This window comes from Mauremys reevesii, linkage group 4 (genome assembly GCF_016161935.1).
Source record: "Mauremys reevesii isolate NIE-2019 linkage group 4, ASM1616193v1, whole genome shotgun sequence".
Taxonomy (NCBI): Eukaryota; Metazoa; Chordata; order Testudines; family Geoemydidae; genus Mauremys; species Mauremys reevesii.
This window is the reverse complement of record NC_052626.1, coordinates 5,024,793-5,049,273: the sequence shown is the minus strand read 5'-3', so window position 1 is coordinate 5,049,273 and position 24,481 is coordinate 5,024,793. Positions and strand designations below refer to the sequence as shown.

Sequence of the window (24,481 nt, the reverse complement as noted above, 5' to 3'; positions counted from 1 at the left end):
TCCCTCAGGGCTATGACTCAAGCTTCGGGTCTATCCCGATGAATACAGTTCGCCCAGGTGAGTATTACGTTTGGACACTCAATCCACAATTCAGTCCTTCAAAGCTCTCTGTGAGGCCTCTGCCCTGCTTGTAACTGAAGAGGGTGAGTGCTCCTCCTGTGCGTGGAGCTGAGGTTTGCAGTGTGGGGGAGAAGGATGGAGATTGGGACTAATCAGGGCTAGTCAGGATTAAACAGTGTGCTGTGATTGAGACTGCAAGCTTACTCAAAAGGTGTGGCTCTGTGGCCTAGGTGTGGGCCCCTTCCCTTAACTATGTAAGGCCACAGGTTCAAATCCCTGATTTGTCTGTCTATGTAGTGATACATCTGTGGCTCACACAATTTTCCTCTGATATACAGGAGGTCAGACTAGATGATCAAATGGTCACTTCTGCTTTTAAAAATTGAGCTTCAGGTAATTACTGTGCCTTACAAAGTTTTTGCCTCTGAGGTGTGGCCTGAATAGCCTTGCCCAGGTGCTCAGTGATGATGTTAGAGGCTTCTGGATCTGTTTCCTTTCAACCCTGCTGTCTTTCCATGGTCTGATTCATGGATAAAGCACATGGTTGGTTTGTTTTTTTCTTCAGCTAAACCAGTTTGCTCCTTTGACTAACAGCAAGCAAGGGGAGACCAGCAGCACCCATTCAGGATAGAAGAAGAGCAGGGAAGGGGCAAAAGAAACAAAGGAGAGAAAGGGGACAGTTAAGCAGTTACTGTTCCTTATTCATCTCAATAGTTTGCAATACCCCATTTCTGCCACCGGCTAGCGCTGTGTGAAGCTATAAAGCACCAGCTGGTCCAGGTCCACTTGATTGATTCCAAAATGGTGGCTCCTAGCCAGGAAGAGTCCTGGTGGCTTGTCTTGGGTTGTTAGATCCAGAGAACACCAGGCAGGCATTCCCCTAAGGTGAGAGCGTACCTGGGTCTCTTTGTGGTGGGCGGGCTAAGGCTTCTGCAGTGAGCATCCTGCAGCTGGTTTCAACTTCCTCTGTTAGATTTCAGCAACAGTGTTTGCTGTTAAAATACCCTTAGGGTTTACTACTCTTGCTCATCCAGGGGTGATTTTTCTCTGCCACAATTTCCATTATTCAGTAACAGTCCCAAGCAGCAGTTTGTTAGGAGCTCATGCAGACGTTGTGCAAGTGCTCGCTACTTCGAACAGGCCAGCAAGTTGTAATTCAAAACCCTAAGTGATTGGTGCATTGAAAATTGTAAATGCAGCAAAATAAGTCTGGATTCATTGGTCTGGAAATATCTGTGGTCAGCAGGCATTAACTAGGAGCAGTCTCAAGTCTACCTCTGTAGTTCAATCAAATCTATTTTTGATTAGCTTTAAAGAAATGTGTTTGAAACACTGTCTTTTCCCTGATATTTCCATTTTAAGGGGGGGGTGAGTAAAATTGCATATATAATGTTGATGATATTGTGATGCAATGCAGGGCTGTGTGATAAACTGGATTGATCGTGCACTTTTGACAGACACTGTAATACAAATAGTAATGTGGGTCTAAAGAAGGATCTTAAAAGTGCATTCCACATTACCCAAGGAGTTGCTGTTTCTTCCCAGGTTGTCACAGGGTCTGCTCCTTAAATAACTTTCTATATCCTTCAAAAGAATTATGCAAGCGTGTTAATGAAGAAGCTGCTAAATATCTCTTTAATATACAGTAATTGAGGCCATTTCTGGATCTGGTGATTCTGTATAAGCTCAGCGAGTGGTCAGAAGATATGGCATAGCCAGCCCCCTCCAGGTATATTCCAGTAGGTACATTAGCTTCAGGGCAGTAATTTCCTCTTTTCATCTTTTAGTATGTTTTTGTATATAATCAGTACCTTCTTTTCATCCCATAATGAACAGTGCCCTCTCCTGAGCACTCATCACCTTGTAATTGTCACTTTCTTATAGCTGTATTCTGACTTGATTACTGCATTCACATTTTTATTGTAGTAGTGACCATTTTATTAAGCTGCTTTAGTGCTGTTCGTTATCATTCAATAAACCACTCATTATCAGTCATTTTCCTTTGTTTCCCCACATAATTTTTACCAGTATCTTGAATCATAACCACTGAGAGTATTTTAATATGGAATTCTTACTGTGTCTTTCATCTTCATTCACTCAACACTCCAAAAGAGCCCCACCTCTTCCATTACATCATTGGAAATGGTTGGGTCTTTATTCCGTTGGCCACAGTTTTCTCACTGTCACTTGTTTTACTGGCTCCTGGCCAGCACAGTCCCTGCACTGTAAAGATGGATAAGCAGCTGCCTCTCTAACCAACATCAATGACTTTCCTTAGAAGATCTCGGAGATAATTTGTCCATTGTAGGTACACAAAAGACAAGCCATTCCTTCCTTCCTCCACAGAGACTGAGTGTGTCATTTCCCTGCTGTACATAGTCCTTAGTGATCCAGTGAGTAACACAACACATGAATGACTAATGGGCACCCCATAAAAACCAGGAATGTATAAGGAACCGTTACACTATCATGACTCTTTACTGATTGCCGCCTGTTCTTGATGCTTAGTTTGGGAATCTAGATAATTAAAATGAAGAACTCAGGTCCAATCTTTGGGTGCAGCCAAGTGGCTACTGGGCCAGGGCCTGGGAAAGGGAGGCAAAGGTGGCTACGTTCTATCATTGTGCCCTTCCACTCCCTGTGGCTATTGGGGCCATGGTGACCTTGAGGGATGAAATATGTGTAAATCTTTGCAGGATCAGGGCATATGTTTTCAAGGACATGACAAACAGGATTATATATGATGATAAAAGTGCGTCAGTTTTGTCCCATGAATAAAACATTCTTGAGTGGGGTTTCTTAAAAATTAGCCTTGTCCTGAACTCAGTAAGCCATTGTTGTCTTATGAAAAGTTACAGACCAACGATGTAATGGGGGGAAGGTTAGCTTAGTGGTTTGAGCATTGGCCTGCTAAACCCAGGGTTGTGAGCTTACTCCTTGAGGGGGCCACTTAGGGAACTGGGGTAAAAATCTGCCTGGGGTTTGGTCCTGCTTTGAGCAGGGGGTTGGACTAGATACCTCCTGAGGTCCCTTCCAACCCTGAGATTCTATGATTCTAAGACCCTTTTCTGCAAACACTTACTCATGGGCTTAATTTCAGAATGTGCGTAGTCCAATTGACTTCAGCTATTGTGGGGTTTACCTATCAGATTCAGAGAAATAGATGGATATTTTTTTTTCCTTAGCAAAATGAGCAGGAATTCTTGGCTGCAATTCAGTGCATTAGTTACAGGAACATTGGGTGTACTAACTTTTTATTTCTTCTGTTGCTCTTTGGGCAATACACAAGTGTAATTAAAATAAATGGAAGAATATTAAAATTAAAGGTAGAGGTAGGGTAAATAGCTTTTTGACTTGTTTGAATCAAAACAGAGAGAGACCCTTTAAATACATGACCCAAAAAAGCTGGTGACACATTTATAGAAAGAGAGACAGAGATAAACAAGTGTCCAGAGTTCACGGTCATGCAACATTTTAAAAGTGAATCCTTATGAAAAAAACATTGATTGAATTTAATGCGGATGATTCAGTGGGCCTTACAGAAATGTAATAGGGTCTCATAGTAAATATTCTTACAAACTTGTGGGGCATACTAGATAAATCTTCCTATAACATGCATTTCAGGTATCAATTCAATCATCTCCTGAAACAGTGCACATAGGAGATGAATAAGCAATTAGGAAGAAAAAGGGTGAACTACAAGTAGACAAAAGCAGCAGTAAAAGCTCTTTTAGTTTATGGGAGTTGGGGAAAAAATCCATTTGTGTGGAGTGGCTCTGGCTCTGTCTGGCTCATTTTGTGCACAAGATAATTCTAAGCTCTTTTGACACGTTGCTGTGAACACAGGCTGCTTGGGGGAACAGGAAAACACTCCTCATCCTGTGGGATGCTTCTCTGGGCTGTGTATGTGTGTGGGCACTGGTGTTAAATGCCAGGAATCATGGGGTGTAAGAGAATGCCTTGGCAAAGGGGAGAAACCACGTTTTTGGCCCTGACAGGACCATGTTCCACACGACTGTTAATGAAATCTATCGAAAACCATGGAAACAATCCAAATCTGTGTGTGCTGCCACCTGCCGCTTTCTTCTGACCGTGCGGCTCATTCGTCTGCAGCAGACTCGCAGCAGTGCTGCTTTCTGTCCCCGTGGAAAGGTTTGCTGCTACACGCTGACAGGAAAAATGTTTACTTCAGCGGGGTCAAGTCAGATGCTAACACTGTGCTTTTAATCACCGTTAAGTAAAAACAAACGGCATGCTTGAAAACATTGCTTTACATGATTAGCCATGGACAGATTTTTGCCACAGTTCACGGGAAAACTCTTTGCATATTTCTAACTACAAAGAGGTACAGAGCCTGAAGGAACCCGGTTACAGGCTAACCTTAAAAAAAATCCCTTCTGGAGTAAGAGTCTGAAACAAAACTCACTGAAGACCAGAGTGTTTCACATGAATTTCAGTGGGTTGGAATCAGGCCCAGACTGTTAAGCGAGTGCATGGCCTGACTGAAACATTTATAGTGAGGACAAGCCAAACCAGGCTGTCTTCATATATTTGAATATCTAGGCAGATATTTGGGGGGCTGTTCAAAACCAAGCCAAATATTCAGCTCATCTTCAGAAGTCTACTGGATTTCTAATATATTTAGTTTACAAATGTGCTCACAACAATTGTTTGCTGTTCTTAAAGTTACTCAGTGCTCTGTTGTTGTCATGCCAAGCTCTACAAGTGGTGCTGAAGTATAACCCCCAAAGAGAAATGCTCCCTTTTAAGAGTGCTTCCTACTTGCACGAAAGTTGTCTGTTCTCAAACAAAGTTTTACTGATTTATTTTTTTTATCTATTGAAATCATTAATAGTGACCTTGACTCAGCCTCTGGATGCCATGAATGAATGAAATTCAAAATGTATGGCTTACATCTCTGTCAAAGGACTCTATAATAGTACATCCCTACCCTGCCATCTGTGTATAGCCCCCATCGTCAGGGAGTACAGATAGATCTTGTGCTGCTTTCTGGAACACACTAAACTCTGGCTTTGGCCGTTTGCGCAAGGTGTGGTGGGCTCCAGAGGCCTGGATTGTCCATAAGAGAGTAACCCACTTGTCTCAAAGAGCTCAGTCTCAGGAAATGACTGGTGATCACAACTGACCTGAGGAGAGACAGTGAGAGAGACAAGCTCTCAAAATACCATTAAGGGCTTTGTAGATAAGAACCAACCTCTTTGAACTTCACCAAGAAACAAATGGGCAGCTCAGATGAGAAACCTCCTCCCTTGCTCGCAGATAAATTCATGGCCACAATGATCCAGGCATTGTCACCTCCAGACTGTAATTCACGGTGTCTGAAGTTGGATCAGAAAACAAGTGGAAACACTCCAACTTGCTCAGAACACAGTTATAGAAGTTCAGGCTGCCATGAGTCCATCTTGCCTTTGCCTTTGTTCCCCTCCCTCCCCAGCTCCCAGTTGGCTCTTGCTGCTAGTTCAATGCCTTGGTCCTGAACTTCAAAGCCATTAATGGGTCAAAGTCCAGCTACATTTGACATTGCATCTCTGCTTAGAAACTGCTATGCTAGTTGCATTTTTCTAGGGCAGTGCAGATCAGAAAGCACAGGAGAGCAGCGGATAAGGCATTCTCGGACTGTGGAATAAACTTCTGAGATAATCCAACTGTGATGACCCTTAGGTCATGTTGAAAGCCTTCTTCTGCACCATAAACCGAATGAGACAACTGCTACCTCTGACCTCCTTCCCTCTTAAAAAAAAATACCCTACCCCTCAGCAGAGAATCCCATAAAGAGAAAGAGGTGAAGAGATGCCATGAAGTCTACTAGGGATCTCACTCTGCCAATGTAACTAATGTAGAAGAGTGCTCAGAGGCTATGATGTTGCAGCACAAAACACTAAGGGCTTGTCCAAACTAGAGTAAAAAGTTGTTGTGTTTGCTAACACATTTTAAACCCGAGTGTAGACAGGGAGTGTTATATTTTAATTCACGTTAGTAGGACAAGGAGAACCCAAAAGAGTCTATGACATAACCAAGCTAACACTGAATTAAAAATACAGTCAGTATAAAGGAACACTACAATGGAATATAGTGAACAGACAAAACCACAGGAGTTAAGAATTTTGAAAACGTCTTAATGTGTCTTGCATCTTTTTAAAAATGTTTTCCCATTGTATGAATATATTGTTTAAAATGATTCAGACAAGAAACTATTACAATAATGTTTTACAGCTGTTGACATTTTCTTGTATTTTCCTCGGGGGGGAGAAGAATGATAGTGCATGCAATTTTCCATCATTTATTTTCCCTGTGAAACGCTTGCCCATCACAGTGGTTACTGAATGCTGTTGAAATGCCAGTTCTATCATAATTCTCTTAAATATAAGCTGTGAACTGGGAAAAAGCTATAAAATAACTTGTTCTATTTGCTGTTACTTTTTTTTTTTTTGCATGATCTTCCTTGTAGAAGAAAATTCCTTGTCAAGATGACACATATTTATCCATCCTCCCATTTCCTGTGTTCTTTGTCAAAAAAAACACACTCTCTGGGCATGGGTAATTTTGCTATGGCTCGGTATTTCCATGTGGGTATACTGCAGTGAAGGACAGGTACAGATACAGATTCACATGTGCCAGGTGCTTACCATCACTGGAATCTCGGTTTGGTTCCTGAGATCTTCGTTATGGTGTTTCCTCAATCCACAGAGGTGCACTGTACTGCAGCCACAAAGTAGGACCCCATGTCCTCACACCACGGCAGTGTTTTATTTTGCACAAGATTGATTGTCACTTGACATGAAATGGCTTCATCAGGCCATTGTGGTGAAGTTCACCCCAGTATAGCAGGTCCATTCGAGGCTCTATGAAGCACTATATCCCCACGCAAGGCCTTAGAGTGAAATTCACCATGGCACTCGAGTGACCAGACAGCAAATGTGAAAAATCAGGACAGGGGGTGGGGGGCAATAGGAGCCTATATAAGAAACAGGCCCAAAAATCAGGACTGTCCCTATAAAATTGGGACATCTGGTCACCCTACATGGCACAGAGGCCTGGCACAAGGTCTAGGTGCTACTTAAATTCCACTTAACACCTGCCTTGTGCTGGCCCTCTGCAGCAGGGTGCCTTTCACCGTCAGGGATTAAAGTTATATACTAAGGCTAGAGATGAGTCTGATGCAAAACCTGGATCTGAATAATGACACAGAGCTTACAGTGTTCTTCTGTAGATCTCAAAGCACTGCAAATAATTATTCCCATTATACAGAGGTAGAAAGAGAGGCCGAGAGGTTAAATGAGTTGCCCCAGATTGCACAGGTCAGCAGTAAATCCAGAATGGAACCCAGGTCTCCTGAATTCCCATCTTGTGTCACATCCATCCAATCAGACTCTATACCTAGAAACTTTAGGACTCTTTGAGATCCAGACCTGGATCTAGATCTGAATTTGCAAATTGCCCTCTTTGTAAAATGGGCCAGACCGAAACCAGGAATCTAAACCACCTTGAACTCTGCAGGATTTGAAATCTGGATTTAGTTGTTTTGCTTGAACCAGCGCTGTTTCACATCATGTGGGCCTGAAAACCAGCATTATTTATTTCCATTGTTCCTGCTACATTTGTGTATATGCTATGGCTAAAGTAAAGGAGAAAACATGTTTTTATGCTTGTCAGCAAATAATAATAATAATAATTAATAATGTTTTTGGATAGAAGCTCTGAAAATTATAATTGCTGATAATTTACTGAATTAAAAATCCTGATAAATATTTTATGAATATAAATGTTTTCTATTTGAGGATAAATCACTGTTAGAAGATACTAAGTTATGATTGAAAAAAGTTTTAACTAGCACATTTACAAAAATCATATTTCATACTGCAAACTGGAGTACTGATTATTTAGTTCTTTTTATTAGTGATTATCAAGATAGGATTTATTTTTATACTTAAGTAGAATTTAGCAAGCTGTATGTTTTATGTTAGTGTAATTCCATTTTTGGTGATAGACTTACTCCAGATTTATACTAGTTGAATTTGGTTTGATGACTGTTTTAAAATATTGTAATTGTATATGACATTTAAAAGCATAAAAACACAAACTGTTTTTTTTTAAATACTAAATTTAGGCTTTAGATGTTGGTACCATCCCTATGCAGCAATCCATCTCCATCTTGCTAAAAAAAGAATAGCAAGGAAAATTAACCCAACTCAAAAGGTAATATATAGCACATTTGTTCTACTCTTAATAAATCAAAAAGCAGCATTAAGGTTCTTGTTCTGTGTTTGTAAAGTGGGGTACTTGTCCATGACTGAGGATCCCAGGCACTACCGCAGTAGAAATTAATAATCATCATCATCATAATAGTATTACGGGAAATTAAAATTGCCAGCTTTTACACACAAGGAATATTTCATTTTCAAGACTTGAGTGTACTCAAGATGAAAACAGCATTTTTTGTTTTGGCAACAAAAGATGTCTCAACTATTTTGGATTCTTTCTTTTACTTTATTATTCCTTCTTCAAAGGGGATGTAGATCATGTCTTTCAACAAGACATTATCTTTGGAAGGTGGACAGGATATATTTCAACTTGCATGGCTAATAGGACCAGTAGACTAACAATGGAAAATCTGATTGAGGGTAACCTGCAGGCAAACAACAAAAACGGGTGCCAGAGAAGGAGGTCTGAGACTGGCAGGCTATGGCAGATCTTTGCATATGTACTGGGAGCAAGGGATAGTCCACTTGATATCCTCAAATGCTGCTTAAAAGCCTCCTGTGTTCCATAAGCTAGTACCTTGAAGTCAATGGAACTACTTGTATTCATAAAGTTAAGCACCTGCAAAAGTGTTTTCAGGATCAGTGCCTTTGTCTATTAGAATTATAGGATGTGAAGAGGCAGAACACTAGGAAATGTACTGCATAGCAGAGACCAGTGCTGCCTGGTCAGAGGAATGCTTTACATCTCCAGGTAGTTTGTCTCCGTCTCCAGTATTCATTATTACATCACATGCAGGCCAAGAATCATCCTTTCAGTTTATGTTCATGCAGAATAGTCAGTAGGAGGAAAAAAATCTCTCCATCATATTTTGTCACTGTTTTTTATTGCATTTTATTTTTTGATTCTTACCAAGAGTAAGCCCAGTCTTCAGTACCATGGGATTCTATTTTATTTTATTACTGCAAAGCAAGGTCATGATTATGTTCTTGTTGACCTCTGGTAAAGGCCGTGGGTTTACTAAGCATTTGTTTTGTAAAATGAGTAACCACGGTTGTTAAAGGAATTGGTAACTGCTGCCTGTATGCATCAACTTTTCATGGCATTTTGTTAGCTTTAGTTTTATTGAAAGCAAGCAGTCTAAAGTGAATTGAGTTCAAAGAGGAACACAATTCAGCAAATGTGTTGGGCTGGCATCTAGGTAACGTTGGGCAAGGTATCACTGGTTTCAAGCGAAAACATTTGGCAACCACTTCTACTATTTTTGCCCACTTTTAAATAACTCAGAAAATAGAGATTTTCAAAAACTGGAGGCCACTCTTTGTAGAAAAGTGTACACATGGAGTGGGGCTGAGGGGTTCGGAGGGTGGAAGGTGGCCTGGCCCAGGGTAGGGCAGAAGGTGGGGTGCAGAGATGATGGCTCTGGCTGAGGGGAGGGCTCTCAAGTGGAGCTGGGGATGAGGGATTTGGGGTGCAGGAAGGGGCTCAGGCTGGGGAAGAGGGTTGGGATGCGGGGGGGTGAGGGCTGGGGGTGGGTGTTCTGGGGTGAGGCTGGGGATGAGGAGTTTGGGGTGCAGGCAGGCTGCCCCTGGGCTGGGGCCAGAGGACTCCCCGCCACCCCCAGCCCTCTCCCTGCCGGCAGCAGCTAGCTCTGGAAAAGGGGCCCTCTTTCCCGCCTGCCAGCAGGCAGCACAAAACTCCAGGGGAGGGCGTTTCTCTCCCCCCTGCCGGCAGCAGGGAGCTCTGGGGCCGGGGGAGAGGCCCACAGCAGCCGTGCAAGCCCCAACTTGCTCCCCTCCCCACTTCCCGCCCCCCCCCCCCACATCCCTCCTCTCCAGGTCCCTGCTGCGTGGCCCTTTAGAGCTTTACAGCCTGCTGCACGGCCGCGCAGCTTAGAGGGAACTTAGGGAGCCGCACTGAGGGTCGATGGGAGCCACCACTGGCTCGCGGGCCTTGCAAGGAAGAACAGTGCATTAGGTACGGTTGTCTCATGACATCTTACTAGGAAAGTTAAGTGTGAATTAGCGTGGTTATAAGTGGAACCTTACAGACTGAAAACTCTCTGAAGGATCAAGGCAAAGCGTAGTGAACATTCTGTTTAGTGGTGCTGCAGCACTTGGTGCTCCTGGAAGCAGTATACGGTTTCATGTTAACACTCTTGTTTTTAATAATCTGTAAGAGAAGCTTATCAGCATGTTGTCTAAAAACACCAAGACAGCTGGATAAATCATTATTTTAATTAACTTTGTAATAATTAACAATTTGTCTAGGGCTTGATCCAGAGGCCATTGATGTTAATGGGAGTCTTTCCGCTGACTTCAATAAACTTTCAGATCCATGGTGGAAAAATTCACCTCTCTGCTTGCTAATTGTCTGTAAATAGTTACAGGTTCTCTTCAATGTATTGGTTTGAAATTATTTGCCGATGAATAATTCCCGGTGGTTAGATTGTGGTTGAGCAGTTCATTAGTATTCACTATTTAAAATTGGCTACTTCTATTTGGCCATGTTGCTAGGCCATTTGCTATGTTTCTGTTCATTCACTAGATGAGCACAAGTCTTAGATGCAGGGTAGTTGTAGCCATGTTAGTCCCAGGGTTTGAGACACACAAGGTGGGTGAGGTGATATCTTTTATTGGACCAACTTCTGTTGGTGAGAGAGACAAGCTTTCAGGCCACACAGAGCTCTTGTTCAGATCTGGGAAAGGAATTCTCAGCCTCACAGCAACATGCAAGGTGGAACAGACTGTTTCACATAAGTAGTTAGCATATTGTGGGGGACCATTCAAGGTAGAGTGGCCCATTGACACCTCTGCAGTCATGGGACAAAAACGGGGGGAGGGGGGGTAAGTGGGTTACAGATTGTTGTAATGAGCCATAAATCCAGTGTGTCTGTTCAGTCCATGATTTTTGGAGTCTAGCAGTCATGAATTTAAGCTCCCAGGTGAGTCTTTTAAAAGCGTTGTGCACATCATAATGGTCCCTTCTGACCTGAAAGTCTATGAGTCTATTTCCTTTGAGGATGTGGGCTGATAGGTCAGATCTGGAGTGATCGCTTTGTGAAAAGTGTTCACCCACAGGGGATGTGGTGTTTTTGTCTGTCATAAACAGATAGTTAAGGGTTAAGGTCTCTTTTACCTGTAAAGGGTTAACATGCAGTACCTGATGACCACCTGACCAGAGGACCAATCAGAGACAAGATAATTTCAAATCTCTGTGGAGGGAAGCCTTTGTCTGTGTTCTTTGTTAGAGCGCTCTTTTTGGATCTAAGAGAGGCCAGTCATGTCTCCAAGTTCTCCTGGAGTAATTCCTACTATCCAATACTGAGTATTAATTAGAAAGGCGGATTAGTCTTATAATTTGATGTCTACATTTGCAATTGTGTGTTTGCTGAAGGAAATTCTTTTTCTGTTTGCTGTTACTTTGCTTTTACTGAGAAAGAAAGGAGGGGGGATTCTCTCCAGAGATTGATAAGTTTAGACCCTGTATTTTTGTATCTTGGGTTACAGAGACAAGTTACTTTCTTTTTATTCTTTAATAAATATTTTCTGTTAAGAACTTGGTTGATCTTTCCTTGGGTGGATTCTCAGGGAAAGGGGAAAAGGGAGGCATCCCTCTGTAGTTGGATCCCGATATCTCTATTGGGAAATGGGAGGGGGGAGGAAGTGGGTTATTTCAGATTGTTGTAATGAGCCATGGATCCAGTGTGTCTGTTCAGTCCATGATTTTGGAGTCTAGCAGTCATGAATTTAAGCTCCCAGGTGAGTCTTTTAAAAGCGTACCTCATAATGGTGGCAGCTTTTACCAGATCTAAACTAGGATTTTAGTTTAGAGGGAAACCAAGGCAGGTCCCCATTTTGGAACCCAACAGCTCTAAGTGGGGGTGAGACCTATGACATTGTCCTTTATCATTTTCCTGTGTGAGTTCATTTGAGAGAATGTAGTGATAGTCTGGTTTCACCCATGTAATTGTTGTTGAGGCATTTAGTGCACTGGATGAGGTACGCCACATGTTGTGTTAGGGATGTGTAGGATCCATGGATTTTGGAAGGTGTATTGTGGGGGGTATTGATCATTGTAGCAGTGGAGATATGGGTGCAGGTTTTGCATCTCTTTTTCTGGCAGGCTCCGGTGCTGCTTTGAGTTGGTGGGGAGCTTGCTTCTGATGAAGAGCTTGGAGAGGTTGTGGGGGGTTGTTTGAAGGCCAGAAGAGCGGTTCCGGAAAGATTTATTTCAGAATGGGGTCCTCATCGAGTATGGGTTGTAGTTGTTTGATATCCCATATGGGCTTCAATGTGGGGTGGTAGGTGACAACTAGGGCTGTGCTGTCGGAGGAGGTTTTATTTCTGTATTGAAACAGGTTCTGTTGGGGTATTTTGGTGACTTGTTCCATGATGAAATCTACTTGTCTGGTGAAGTGTCCTTGTTTGGTGAAGGCAGTTTTAAGTGCATTAAGGTGTATATCCCAGACTTTCTCCTTGGAGCATCTTAGACTCAAGTTTCTGGTTGAACACGAACGTTTATAAATGCAAAATTATCTTATTGCCAACATTCCTCAGTATTGGCTTCTTTTACCGTTATTCCTGAATATTCCTTAGGAAACAACTTTGAATGCTTTTATAGCAAAGATTACTTATTGCTTACATGTAGCAACAGGAACTGCATTGCATAGGGAATATCACAGCGCTCTGTACCAGCTGAATGCAGAACCAACCGTCGTGTCTAGTTTAGGGCCTTTTTTCAATTATGAAAGAATTGAAATATTTATTGACATACTCATCTGCATAATTTAAACATTATTTTGATATCAAACCACATTCTGTCGCTCTCTTTGATGTTAAGTGGCATTTTGAGTGAGCAGGCGAGGCTGGGGAACTAAGTCCTACTCTATTGTAGTAAATATATTGTGGATAGCTCAATCAAATCATTTTGAAGACTGCAAGTATTCCATTATTTATGATACATTAGAAGTGTGACAGAGAGCGCACACAGATAGATCAGGGAGGAAAGTGTTCAGAGGATAGAGATGATCAGGATAGCTTGTTTGTATCCATTTAATACAGAGGCACCAATCTTCGTTCCATTGAGGTCATTGAGGGCTTTGCCATTGAGTGCAGTTCAAATAAGAAAAGGCAATGTGATTGTGAATAATAGCCTAGTAGACATAGAAAGATTTCTTTTTGAACAAGTTGACTTTCTTTGCAATCCTCAGAGAACAGTAATCTTAAATCATATTGCACAGCTAAAGACAAATTTGTGCCAATTGGTACCAGCAAAATTTCAAGTGACCTGGACCAGAAAGGCGTATAGGTTATTCTCCATCATACAGAAACTCCATATATTAATATTCATTTTTCCCTATAAAATGTGTGTGCGGAGCCTTTTAGTTAGTTTGAACACCAGAAAAGTAGCCACTGCCCAAACAAGATAGGCAAGAATAGCAGCTTGCGGAGCTGTTTGAAATATTTCCCAGAAGCACAATAGTGCTGAACTCACAGTAACAAAGATTTGGACAGCTCTTACAACGCAAGGTAAGGGTGACAGGAATTTGAAAAGCAGCTTGTGGCAACCAAAACGAGGTGCCATTATGCTGTATGGCCCTGATGCAGACACTATTGGAGCTAACGGAAAGACTGCCAGTGATTCTCATGGGCTTTGGATAAGCCCTCGTGAAAACAGGTGTTTTGCAGCCCTTATTCCCATGACAGTAAACACTAAGGCATTGGTTGCCATTAGAGTACTTACAGTCTTACCTGTGGACTATTAAACCCAAGCATGATGGTTGCCTTCAGAGAGGGCTCAGTCTTGCCTTGAGGGAGACCTAAAGGGATCACCAGGAGCAGTGCACTCACTGCTACATCCCCTTCCAGCTCTTTCTTTCCACTGGCCCTTCCCCTCGCCCTGCCTCACATGCAGATCTACTGTGTGGCTACGGCTTATGGCCAGGCACCCTCGGGCACTAAACAGTGCTAACAAAAGACCAAGTGAGGAAATGAACAGGCAGGTTTAATGATAACGGACTCCTTTGCTCAGTCCCGCTCTCCTCGGCATGTCCGTGGGAGACTGGCTGTGTTCAGATGCTACCGTGATTAGCCCAGACGCTGATTTTTAAAGGTAGTTAGATGTCGCCCTACTTAGGAGCTGAACCCAGGTTGAAAGTCCATGGGACTTTGACTTCTAAGTGCCTAAGTCATTTTTTTAAAATGAGCCTTGCGCTCCTAAGGCATTTAGGTGCCACAGTATTGAGCAGAACGATGCCTTCGGAAATCCGAGCCTGCATGCTTAGCTAGTGTTGGCGTTGACTTAAATAGCTTTGATGCTGTGTTTTGGGAGCAGGGTCGGCACTTACCTGCTTTCCTTTCTTGTGAATGGCAGTGTATCAGCAAAGGTACACAGGCAATCGCATGTTAGGATCAAATTTGTTCACCATGTTAAATTGTTCAGTGGTGCCCAGAAAATCAATAATGCCTTTTAATATAGAAAACCCTGGACAAGTTGCCGCAGGTGGAAGTCCATAGAAAGGCTATTCCTTCAGAGACAACGCGGCTGTATGAAACAATCTGTTTGTCTTAAGATCCTTGGCTGACAAAAGGAATTTATTATTATACCAACTCCGACTAGAGCTATCAATGTTTAAAGCTGCTCATATATTCAGTGTAGTGATAACCGTGTCAGTCCCAACTCCCAGGATATTAGAGAGACAAGGTGGGTGGGTATCTGTTGGTGAGAGAGACAAGCTTCAACAGAGGTTGGTGCAATAAAAGATACAACTTTACCCACCTTCTCACTCTAAAGCTACTTAATGCAGTCCAGATACGTTGCTTTGGTTGTGCCTCACAATGAAAGTGGGACACACCTGAAGCCGGGCCTCTAACCCCCCTGGTACCTTGAGGGGCTTCAGATCAGGATTCAGATTTCTCAGACTGGACTCTTTGCTCTAAGGTGGAACCAGAATGGAAACGCTGAGTCTGAAAGCCCCTCCACCTTTGGAGTCCACACAGTTCAGATCTTGATTTCAGTCTGATCTGCTCACGTTGAGCTTATCTATACTTAAAGTTAGAGCTCTGGAGAAAGGGAATTCCATTTCACGGAGGATTTTGATAATTCAAAATTCAGCTCTGATTGTATTTTTATACACACAAACACATCGAAATACAACTAGAGCTGGTCAAAAGTTTCTAACTGAAAGTGTGTGTGTGTGTGTGGAAGGGGGGAAGGTTTGACACACAATGGCTTTTTTGTGTATACAGAAATTTCCACAGGGAATTTCCATTCTCAGTTGAACTACTTTACTTTTTAATGAAAACTTGAAAAATTTCAAAGAACGTTTTCAGCAAAAATGAAAGCATTCTTCTCAATTTTTACTGATGCAAAATATTCCTGACTACCTCTAATTATAATTATCTGAGCGCCCGTATAATTAGTGAATTGGGATTAAGCTGTATTAGAGCAAAGTTTCTTAAATCACCTTAGAGCATTTTCCCCCTAAACACAGGCCAACATTGTTAGGCCTCCCATGATGCATATCTGCGTGTGGAGTAGAAACCTATTGGTGCAGAAGAATGGTGCATTTGGGAAGTCTAATTTAATCATGTAGACAGGGCAGGCTGCTACTCTTTCTTTCATTCTGGTTCATTTCCATTTTGGGCTCAGTGAGCGAGGAACCATCTGGTGAGTATTTAGTATTCAGAACTGCACAGTCAATACTGGGGTATGGTTTTGCCAAGTTGTAACTTGGGAGGGAGGGGAGGACGTCCTTGTTTCCCATTTTCTCTAGGATTTCTCGAGGCTTCACTGGAGGAGCCCAGATTCCCAATGGGAGAAGGGTTGGGCTGCAGTAATATATGCATGTGACATCCCGCGTTATTTCCTCAGCTCTATGAGTAAAACCATACACAAAACACTGGCACTTACAGTAAATCAGCCACAAATAGGAAAGGGCTGTGGGATCCCATCAATTCTCTATTGTTCTTGCCTCTTCCCCTTTATTCATAGTATTATTTGTATTTTGGGAGCAGCAAAAGGCCTGTTATGCACTGTGCAAACACACAAGAAATGGCAGCCCCTGACCCCAAGAGTTTACAGTCGAAATAAATCATCTTTCTGCTGGAGCATAAGGCACCACAGTAAAGTGAGGCCGGCTCCTTTTATCCCATTGCTTTGTGTATGTTGCATGAGTGGCACCAGTTCTCATGGTATTTACTGGTTTATTTTTAGTGTAAGCCCCAGCTCCTGGAGTGAAGTGGTTAATGAGAATCTCAGCTTTCATTTACCATATTACACACAGTCACTCACTCACGATTTAAATGCTCCACAGAGGGATGGATTTGAAATTACACTGGCATTTGCTAACTTATGGGAGACTGCTCTTCACTACTTTCGCATAAAACATGTGATTGCTGGGGGTCTACGGTAGGAGAGGGGGATACTGAACTCTTGATAGCTCATAGATGTTATTGTTGCCTTCTTTCCAACCAGGGTTTGTGGTTCAGTGCCACAGGAGCTTTGTCTTCTTCTGTCAGAGTCGGGGTGTGTGTGTGTCGGACCAGGTCCATGGGGGTTCTGGAAGTTATCACACTCTAATCCTCCACCCAGCAGCCTACAGATAACAGCAGAGACCAAGGTGAAGCCCCACAAGCCCCAGCCCGGCTCTGATTGGGAGAGATCGAAGGCTCCTGATTGGGCTGTGGCACCTATTTAAGGCCTGGTCTACACTGCGGGGGGGGGCGGGGGTCGAACTAAGGTACGCAACTTCAGCTACGCGAATAGCGTAGCTGAAGTCGAACTACCTTAGTTCGAACTACTTACCCGTCCTCACGGCGCGGGATCGAAGTCCGCGGCTCCTCTGTTGACTCCGCCACCGCCGTTCGCGGTGGTGGAGTTCTGGAGTCGACGGGAGCGCGTTCGGAGTTCGACATATCGCGTCTAGATGAGACGCGATATATCGAACTCTGAGAAGTCGATTGCTACCCGCCGATCTGGTGGGTAGTATGGACGTACCCTAAGATAGAAGAGGAAACAGGAAGTTGTTTGTACACGGGGGCTTCACCCCACCATCGATCAGTGGTCTGGTGCTTACCTGTTCCTGCCACCTGAGCCTGGCCTCCCAGTACCCTGACTCGTCCTGACTCTTGATCCCTGCGGTTTGTCTCTCAATTCTGATCTCCTGGCATCCAGCCAAGCCTGGTTCCTGATAAGTGGCCCCTGGACTGTTGGCCTGCTGATGATGAATTGTTCCAGCCCCAGTCTAGGAGCCTTGTCTCTTTAGCTCATGTTTTTAGCCCTGGCAGGCCCCAGTTCAGTCTCCGATGTGTCGGGCAAGATGGCAAACATCACACAATGTTCATACACAGTGGAGGTATTGCCTACTTTGACCCTCACATTTTTTCCCCCACTGCCTTTTAATACCATTTGAAGAGTATATAAAACCCCATCTTGCATCTATAAATTTCCTAGTAGGGTTGGTGGTCATAGTTATGTGGTGTGGAATGTTTAACCTTTTAGCTCCTATTTTTATCTTAAACATCAGTCTCTGAAATCAGCCAAACCAGAAAATGCAAAGACATCAAGTGACTCTGACTGGGGAGATGCCTGGGAGACATTAGGAAGCCATGTTGTGATTTTAAAGCTTGGAGGAGAATTTCTGCCATCATTATTTTTATTGTTAATGTTATAATGCATATGTAGCTCTTTTGCTTCTTGAGCATTATCGTTAGCTGTTTCAATTAATTTAAAATGCCGTGAGTCCATATAATCTGACAATGCTTGAGTGCACCGAAAAATGCATTATGCATATCTTATGGTACACTAATTAAGAGTGCATTTAAAGAGCCAATAACCTCCTAATAATAAACACTAAAAATATTCTATTTAGAAAAAAATTGCTTATGTAGTTCTAATTTTCCATTGTTTTTTTGTGGGGGGGAGGTTGGTTTTTGTTTTTTTTGTTTTGTTTTTTCTCCTGATTTTTATTAGGATTTTGTTAGTAGGATCACTGCACCAGCTGAACATGAATTCCCAGTGCAATGTTGTGACCCAAGGTCTAGTGTGCGCCTCGGAAGCATAAACAGGGAAATACTGAGGAGAGGAGTGGCTATATTACCACTGAATTTGGCACTGGTGCGACCACTGCTGGAATACTGTGTCTAGTTCTGGTGTCAACAATTCCAGAAGGAAGTTGATAAATTGGAGGGGGTTCAGAGAAGAGCCAAAGGAATGATGAAAGGATTGAGAAACATGCCTTAAGTGAAGGACTCAAAGAACTCAATCTGCTTAGCTTTACAAAGTGAAGGTTAAGGGGTGACTTGATCAGACTATAGGGACCTACATGAGGAACAGAAATATTATAATGGAGGGCTCCTCACTCTAGCAACGAAAGGTCTAACAAGATCCAGTGGCTGGAAGCTGAAACTAGACAAACTCAGTCTGAAATAAGGTGCAGATTTTTAACAGGGTAATCAGCCATTGGTCCAATTTACTGAGGATGGTGGTGGATTCTCCATCATTGGACACTTTTCAATCAAGTTTGGATGTTTTTCTAAAATACATGTTCTAGTTCAAACAGGCGTTAGTTCAAGGAAATCCTATGGCTGGTGAAATGACAGAGGCCATACTAGATGGTCACTGCGGTCCCTTCTGGCCTTACAATCTATGAAAATCAGGGCAAGATTGTCAGCTGGTATAAATCAATGTAGCTCAATTGACTTCAGTGGAGCTACACTGATTTACACCAGCTGACAATCTGGTCCTAGAAACTTTATCCCTTAGGAATTCAGTGAATGTGGCTTCTTACATGAAGCTATTCCATGTAAACACCTGTTGTCGTAGTTTCTGTTTTTCTTCTTACATGCATCTTGGTTATCATCAGAATTGTCTCTTCTCCAGAAAGAAGTTTCACATGTTAAGTATCTGGGTTTCAAAATGATTTTACACCAGTACATATTCATCACAGCTAGAACATCACCAACATTCACTTCTGTATTTGGAGGCTCTATACGGAACCAGAGTTCAGGACTTTGAAAAAGGAGGTAGAACGCTCAAATATTGTGTGTTGCTATTTTGATGTTTGCACAGCAGTAGCATCACACTAGCATCACTGCTGTGGTTGTTGCATAGTGAGCATATGCCAGATAATCCCAGTCCAAGAGCCTAAGTTGGCAGAGTCAGGGCCGGCTCCAGGCACCAGAACAGGTGCTTGGGGCGGCCAATAAAAAGGGGCAGCCCTCCGGCCTCTATAGGGGCAGCATGTCCTGGTCTTTGGTGACAGTTTGGCGGCGGGTCCCTCAGTCCCTCTCGGAGCGAAGGACCTGCCGCCGAATTGCCGCCGAAGAGTGGAGCGGCGCGATCGCACTGCTGCGGCTTTTTTTTTTTTTATTATTATTTTTATTTTATTTCATTTTTTTTTTGCTGCTTGCGGCGGCAGAAAACCTGGAGCCTGCCCTGGGCAGAGTGCTATTTAGAGAGACTGGGTAGGTGAGGTGATATCTTCTATTGGACCAACTTCTGTTAGTGAGAGAGACAAGCTTTCATGCTTACACCGAGCCCTTCTTTAGCTCTGGGAAACTAACTCAGAATGTCACTATGTTAACTTTTTATGCTAAACAGTCTCTGTTCAAACCTTGTATTTAGCAGTGACACTTTGAATTAGTTTCCCAGACCTGAAGAAGAGCTCTGTGTGGCTTGAAACGTCTCACTCTCTCCAAAAGAAGTTGGTTCCATAAAAGAGATTCTTCTTCGAGTGATTGCTCCTATGCATTCCATTGTAGGTGTGCGCGCCGCGCGTGCACGGCTCTTCGGAAGATTTTTACCCTAGCAACTCCGGCGGGCCGGCTGGGCGCCCCCTGGAGTGGCGCCGCTATAGCGCAGGATATATACCCCAGCCGGCCCGTCCGCTCCTCAGTTCCTTCTTTCCGCCCGTGACGGCCGTTGGAACAGTGGAGCACAGCTTAGCTGACCTCCACTTCCCTAGCTACTCGTAGTTTTCTCTCGTTCTGTTTATAGTGGTAGTTAAATCTGTTTGTTTGTAGAATAGTATAGTGTACTTATTTTACAGGGGTTGGGGTTTATCCCCTTCCCCTCACCCGGGGCCGGGGCCGGTGCCCGGTCCACAGGGTTTTCTACTGCTCGGCCGGCCACAAGCCGCTGCCGACAAGAGATCTTCTCCTAAGTGCCTCGAGGGATCTTACCTCACAGATAAGTGCCGCGTTTGTGAGGCCCTTAATCCGTGAACAAAGGGGAGCGGGGCTTTCGTTTTGAACAGCTCCTGAGGAGGCAGCTCTTGCTCCTCCGCTCTCGGCGCCGACCGCTAGTTCGTTTTCACGGCGCGCTCCCTCGGCACCGGACCGCCGGTGCCGACAAGGCCTCCTGGCACCACCGTCGCTGACTCCGACGTACCCTCGGCATGGACCTCTCTCCTGGAGGATGAAGAGTTACTCCGGCCAGGCAAGAGCCGTTGAGTCCGGTGCTGGAAAGCTCCCCGGTATGCACCGTGGTCGAGCTCGCCCGGAAGCTGCGTCCGAGCCGCCTGCTCCGCAGCCGAGCGCTACGCTCAGTCGGAACGCCCGGCACCGATGTCTGCCGCGGCACCGACAATATCCGCACCTTTCACTCCGGCCAGGCAAGAGCCGTCGAGTCCGGTGCTGGAAAGCTCCCCGGTACGGACCGTGGTCGAGCTCGCTCTGACGCTGCGTCCGAGCCGCCTGCTCCGCAGCCGAGCGCTATGCTCCGTCGGATCGCCCGGCACCGATGTCTGCCGCGGCACCGACAATATCCGCACCTTTCACTCCGGCCAGGCAAGAGCCGTCGAGTCCGGTGCTGGAAAGCTCCCCGGTGCGGACCGTGGTCGAGCTCGCTCTGTAGCTGCGTCCGAGCCGCCTGCTCCGCAGCCGAGCGCTAGGCTCCGTCGGATCGCCCGGCACCGATGTCGGCCGCGGCACCGACAATATCCGCACCGTTAACTCCGGCCAGGCAAGAGCCGTCGAGTCCGGTGCCGGAAAGCTCCCCGGTACGCACCGTGGTCGAGCTCGCCCGGAAGCTGCGTCCGAGCCGCCTGCTCCGCAGTCGAGCGCGATGTTCAGTCGGATCGCCCGGCACCGATGTCTGCCGCGGCACCGGCAGTATCCACACCGTTAGCTCCGGCCAGGCTAGAGCCGTCGAGTCCGGTGCTGGTAAGCTCCCCGGTACGGACCGTGGTCGAGCTCGCTAGGAAGCTGCGTCCGAGCCGCCTGCTCCGCAGCCGAGCGCTATGTTCAGTGGGACCGACGTCTGCCGCGGCACCGTCAATGTCTGCACCATTAACTCCGGCCAGGCAAGAGCCGTCGAGTCCGGTGCCGGAAAGCTCCCCGGTACGGACCGTGGTCGAGCTCGCCCTGATGCTGCGTCCGAGCCGCCTGCTCCGCAGCCGAGCGCTATGCTCCATCGGATCGCCCGGCACCGACAATGCCCGCACCATTAACTCCGGCCAGGCAACGGCCGTCGAGTCTGGTGCCGGAACACTCCCCGGTACGGACGTGGTCGAGCTCGCTATGAAGCTGCATCTGGGGTGCCAGCTATGGTCGAGCTCACTGTTCCCTCCACGCCGGAGACAGTGTCCACGGCGAGGGGGCTGATTGCAACGACAGCATCTACGCTGCCTCAACCCCCGGCACCGCCGGTGGGGGTTGCATAGTCGATGGGCAAGCCTGCCTTGATCAGGCCACCCTACCTCGGCACCGCACAGCGGCACCGTTCAGGGTCGCGGTCCCGCAGATGTTCTCGGTCCCGTCACCATTCTAGGTCTCGGCACCGTTCTCCATGTTGGTACCAGTAGTGCTCGCGGCACCGGTCAGCATCCCGTTCGCCGGTCCGGGACACTCAGCACCAATCAAGCCCCAGGCACCGGGACACTCGTGGCCACTCCTGATCATCGAGCCTTGCACCCTCGGTTGACCGCCCGGCACAGCTTCGGTGGCAGGTCCCGTTCTCGGTACCGGTCGGTCTACCGGTACCGATCCCCGGTGCCGCATCGAGCGACGTCAGTTACAGACGGAGACTCTACCAAGAGCTTGCTGCTCCTCCAGGGCCATCCAGCCACGCATCAGTGTCGTCCCGTGCGGACACTTCATATGCGTAGCACTCTGGTTTCCGATGTGCCCTCCAGGGTCTTCCAGGAGACCTATCAGTGGTCATTCTGGACGCCGTGGGTGTACTACCACGCCAGAGGCGTACCAGTGATCCCATCTCGCTCCATTCCCTCCGAGCTCTGGGGGCCAGAGGTGACAATTAGTCGTCCCCGTCCGACTGGTACAGAGCAACCCCCGGTTCGCCACCAGGCTCCCAGATCCCACCGGATCAGGAGGTTGTCCAGGAGCTCGAGCCCACACAGGACCCGCTTGTCCCGGGCCTTTCTTCTTCCTCCTCCCCAGATGAGGCGGGGGCAGGAACATACCCCTCCGGCCCTCCTCTAATCGAAACGCAACCAGCCACTAAATCCAAAGAGGCTGGGCATGTGGTCTTACTGGGCCATACGATGTACCCGGAGGGGGCCCTGCACCTTCGTGTAGCGCACCAGCAAGCCCTGCTTATCCGCTACTGTGGGTGGCAGTGGGCAAATTTTCAGAGTCGGTTCTTCGGAACTCCCGAGGCCCTCCTGCAGCAAAAGACGGAGCTGGAGAGAGCTTCCCTCCAGGCCTCGTTGGACGCAGCTGACTCCGCTGCCATGACTCTGGCCTCGGGTGTTGCCACGCGGCGCGTTTCCGGGCTCCAGTTATCGAGCCTTCTCTCGCACCTGCAGCACGCTATACAGATCTTGCCCTTCAATGGCACAGGCCTGTTCTCTGACAACGCTGGCCCTAGGCTGCAGAACCTAAAGGGCAGCAGGGTCACTTTGCTCTCTCTCAGCATGCACACGCCGGTAATTCAGTGCCGACGTTTCCGTCCCCAACCTCTGCTCTTACCCTACGCCTTGACAAGGTCGGGACATGGCCAGCGGGCGTGGCTTACACGGTCGTGGCCATCAATCCGCACCCCAAAGGAGCCAGAATTAGGGTCCTTCTGACCACCAATGGGGCAAAAGCCTTCCCATCCTCGCCCCTCCTAAGGACCCCTCTCACGAGCGATTCCTCTGGCAAGAGGTGCGGACGCTCCTCCTCATCGGAGCTATACAGGAGGTACCTAAGGGCGAAACCTATTCCCCTGAGCGAAGGGAGGTCTCAGACCTATCCTAGGCCTGCAGGAACTCAACAAGTCACGATGCAGATGAGTTCCGCATGGTACCCAGGGCGACCGTCATCCCATCCTGGGATCCCGGAGGCTGGCTCGATATGAAGGGCACGTGTTTTCACGTTGCCTTTTCTCTTCCACACAGAAGGTACCCTCGGTTTGGGGCCTACCATCGTTATTCCCAGTATACGGCCCTCCCGGTTGGCCTCTATGCAGCCCAGGGGTATTCAAGGTGCATGGCTGTAGTCGCCACCTTTCTTCACCACCGTCTGATACACGTTCTCCGTGTCTAGACGAGTGGCTCATTCAAAGAACCCCCAGGCCCAAAGTACCAGTCATATGGGCACCGACACGAACCTATTCCTGTGTCTAGGCCTGATGATCAATAGTAAAATCCACTCTGATTCCCATACAGGGAAAGGAATTCATTGGGACCGCCCCGGACTCCAGACTCGCCAGAGCCTGCTTTCATCAGCCTTGGTTTCAGGCGCGGGTAACAATTGTACAAGGTCGACGGACCTTCCCGCCAACTTCGGCTCGCTCTTGCCTCGGTTTCCTGAGTCACATGGCTGCCTACACGTTTGCAGCCAAACATACCAGGCTTCGCCTCTGTTCACTTCAATCGTGGCTCACCTGGGTGTGCCACCCGGGCAGAGGTGGCATACTCGTGGTCGTCTCGTTCCCCCCGAGCAGCCTAGGCTCCCTCAAACCGGGAGTCGGCGTCCTCCCCGGTGTATCCCGGGTTGCTGTTTCATTCACCCCTCGGGGTCCCTCATGACAGACAGCCCATCTCTCGGCTGGGTGCGCACCTGGTGTAGTTTCGCACTCACGGCCTTCGGTCAGCGCAAGTCCTGGCCTTCCACATCAATGTCCGAGAGCTGAGAGCAGTCTGCCTTGTGCCTATCTCACAAGTGGTGGTTTCCTCCCGTCTTTATCTATTCCGTTTTCCAGAAGTGGGTCTTCCCCCGCATAGCCCTCCTCGCTCTCGCGAGAACGGACAAAG

At 46.3% G+C, this 24,481-nt stretch overlaps 1 protein-coding gene across 10 annotated transcripts in view; it reads left to right on the top strand.

Annotated features, from left to right (window-relative positions):
- The window catches only part of MDGA2 (MAM domain containing glycosylphosphatidylinositol anchor 2), a 632,812-nt gene that overhangs the window by 180,845 nt on the left and 427,486 nt on the right, over positions 1-24,481 (top strand). Inside the window, exon 1 of one of the 10 annotated variants that reach the window (XM_039537893.1) lies at positions 17-57. The exons of the other annotated variants lie outside the window; for them this stretch is intronic. Coding sequence (XP_039393827.1) covers positions 39-57 — 19 coding nt within the window. The 5' untranslated portion in view covers positions 17-38. Of the gene's footprint in view, positions 1-16; positions 58-24,481 lie in introns of those variants that run through there. 10 annotated transcript variants of the gene reach the window in all.